General features: G+C 43.4%; 1 protein-coding gene across 1 annotated transcript; it reads left to right on the top strand.

Moving 5' to 3' along the window:
• Positions 1-873: 873 nt before the first annotated feature.
• LOC123964279 (protocadherin gamma-C5-like) lies at positions 874-3018 on the top strand (the record flags this gene model as incomplete). Its single annotated transcript, XM_046041348.1, has 1 exon — positions 874-3018. A coding segment is annotated over exon 1 (2145 nt), but the record flags the coding sequence as incomplete, so codon positions are not given.
• Between the last annotated feature and the right edge of the window lie 8 nt (positions 3019-3026).

Genomic DNA, 3026 nt, shown 5'->3' on the forward strand with positions numbered 1-3026 from the left:
AATATGGCTTTCGCTCATGCGTTTTGTTTTATATCCATCGTGTTTCTACACGCGTCTCACTGAACTTTGTGATTGATGTAGGATACTATCACTTAAGAACACGTGCATTCTTCGGAAATAGCTCGCTAAATATATTAAATAAAGATATTAGCTGCTGTGGAGCTTCATGTGAGCTTCTGTTTTGTGACTGAATAATTGATTCAAACAGGGGCGCACAATTAATCAGGTACAATACATTTTAGTATTTGCGATGTTTCATGGTACTATAACCTATCTGGGCTAATTAAAATTTTAGCAGGTACTGAAAGTCTAATGTTCCTTTTAGTTTTATTTATTTGAATGTGAAGTTCATTATTAGACACCTTGCAACATTGATGTGAATGTAGTTATATACCTTGCTGTATGAATGGATTTACAGGAAAGTTAAAATCATGATAATAATTTTAAAGACGAAACATATCTTTCAGTAAACGCATCCAATTTATGTAATTGCTCATTGCAATTAGCATCCCATTGTGCCATTTCATACATTTTTGAAATGCAGTGCTGATGTGTCTGAAACACATTGCTGCATCGATCTTATTGGATGTAGGTTGCATGCTGTGCACCAATGGCATTAGGAGTTGTACAAAGAGATCTACTCCCTCCCCCATCCATCCTCTCCACTGTAGCCACTACATCGCTTTGAGCCCGAGAGGAGAGGAGGATGCGTTTAAACACTCCGATTAAATGATGTACCTTTAATTCGCTTCTCAGTGATGTATAAATATGGGTATTTATGGAATACGTCATCGTTGATGGATTTTCATATTGACCTCTTTATTCGGAACAATATTTTGATGGGATATAACGTCGTATTGTAAAGGACCGGGGATGACAAAGAGAATAGGATACCGAGCCTGGAGATGGCAGGCGCTTTGGTGGCATCATTTCTTTCTCTTGTGGAGTACAATAAACGGACAGACTCGTTACAGCATCCCAGAAGAACTGGAACTGGGCTCTATGGTTGGAAATCTAGCCAAAGATTTGGGTTTGGGACTATCTGATATTTTTGACCGTAAATTGCGTGTCGCCTCTGAGGCTGGTGAGCAGTATTTCAGCGTGGATGCGGGGAAGGGCGAGCTGGTGGTGAATGACAGAATAGACAGAGAGGCTTTATGCGGACAAAGCGCTAGCTGTGTGTTGCCTCTGCAAGTAGTAATAGAAAACCCGCTACAGTTACACCGGATAGAAGTGGAAATAAGAGACGTAAATGACAACGCTCCCAGTTTTCTCAAAAACGATCATATAATAGAAATTGCTGAATCCACCGTTGTAGGTGTGCGTTTTCCTTTAGAGAGTGCAGAGGATTCTGATGTAGGAAGTAACGGATTAAAGACTTATACACTAAGCAAAGATGAGTGCTTCACTTTAAAAGTTAAAGAAATTGAAAATGGACGAAAAATTCCAGAATTGGTGTTAAATAAATCATTAGACCGCGAGAAAAAAGCCGTTCACAATTTATTTCTTACTGCTGTGGATGGAGGCAATCCGGTCAAGTCTGGAACTTCAAAAATAACTGTGAATGTGCTTGATATTAATGACAATGTGCCATTATTCGAAAATGCTTTATATAAAATTGCTGTTCAAGAAAACAGAACAAATGGCTCCTTTGTAATTACAACAAAAGCAACAGACATAGATGAGGGTCCAAATGGAGAAATTGAGTACTCGCTTGGTATACACACACCACCATCAGTGCAGTCATTGTTTCATATAGATGCTGTGACGGGAGATATATTTTTGAAAAACCAGCTGGACCATGAAACTCAAGCCTCATATCGAATAGACATTAGTGCAAAAGACAAAGGCTTGCCTAAGATGGAGGGTCACTGCAGTGTGCAGGTGGATGTCTTAGACGTTAATGATAACGCTCCTGAAATTGTTCTGACTTCAAAACCCACCTCAGTGCCCGAAGACTCTCGCAGTGGGACAGTAGTGGCTTTACTCAGCGTCCGTGACCTTGATTCCGGTGATAACGGTAAAGTGACGTTGCAACTTCCCAAACGTTCTCCCTTTACTCTTAAACCATCATTTTCTAATAATTACGCACTGGTTACCAGTGGTGCTTTAGACCGAGAGAGTTTCTCAGAGTATAATATTGAAATAACAGCCACTGATTCAGGCTCTCCTCCTCTCTCTAGTAAGAAAATTATACCAGTCAGCATCACTGATGTGAATGACAACCCTCCTGTCTTCACTCAGCCCTCCTATAATGTATATTTAAAAGAGAACGGGGTACCAGGGTCTATACTGTACTCAGTATCAGCATCTGACCTGGATTTTGGTGAAAACGCCAAAATCTCTTACTCTATACTGGACTCTAAAGTGCAGGACGTGTCTGTCTCATCTTATGTTTACATTAACTCAGATAACGGCAGCATCTACAGCATGCACTCGTTTGACTATGAGAAACTGAAGGTGTTTCAGATTCAGGTTCAGGCAAAGGACCAGGGCTCTCCGTCTCTCAGCAGCAACGCCACCGTCCATGTTTTTATCCTGGACCAGAACGACAATGCCCCCGCTGTTATTTACCCCTCCTCCGCTGCCCTGGGCTCCCTCTCTCACCAGAGGATGCCCCGCTCCGCTAAAGCGGGTCACCTGGTCACAAAGGTGACGGCCGTGGACGCTGACTCGGGCCATAACGCCTGGATCTCCTACAGACTGGCGGAGGCCACAGACGCCTCTCTGTTCACTGTCAATCTGTACACAGGGGAGGTGAGGACTAAACGCGCTGCATCCGAGCAGGACGACTCCTCTCAGAGGCTGCTTATAGAGATCAAGGACGACGGGGAACCGGTCCAGTCCTCCACCGTCACGGTGTCCATCCTGCTGGAGGACGGCCTCCATGAGCCCATCTTAGACCTCCGACAGAAAGCGGCCGAGCCCAGCAAGAAAACTGGGAGAATCACCCTTTATCTGATTCTCTCTCTGGCCTCGGTGTCCGTGCTGTCTCTGCTGACTTTTCTCATCTTAGCGGTTAAATG

This window comes from Micropterus dolomieu, unplaced genomic scaffold (assembly GCF_021292245.1).
Source record: "Micropterus dolomieu isolate WLL.071019.BEF.003 ecotype Adirondacks unplaced genomic scaffold, ASM2129224v1 contig_1487, whole genome shotgun sequence".
In the NCBI taxonomy this organism is placed as follows: domain Eukaryota; kingdom Metazoa; phylum Chordata; class Actinopteri; order Centrarchiformes; family Centrarchidae; genus Micropterus; species Micropterus dolomieu.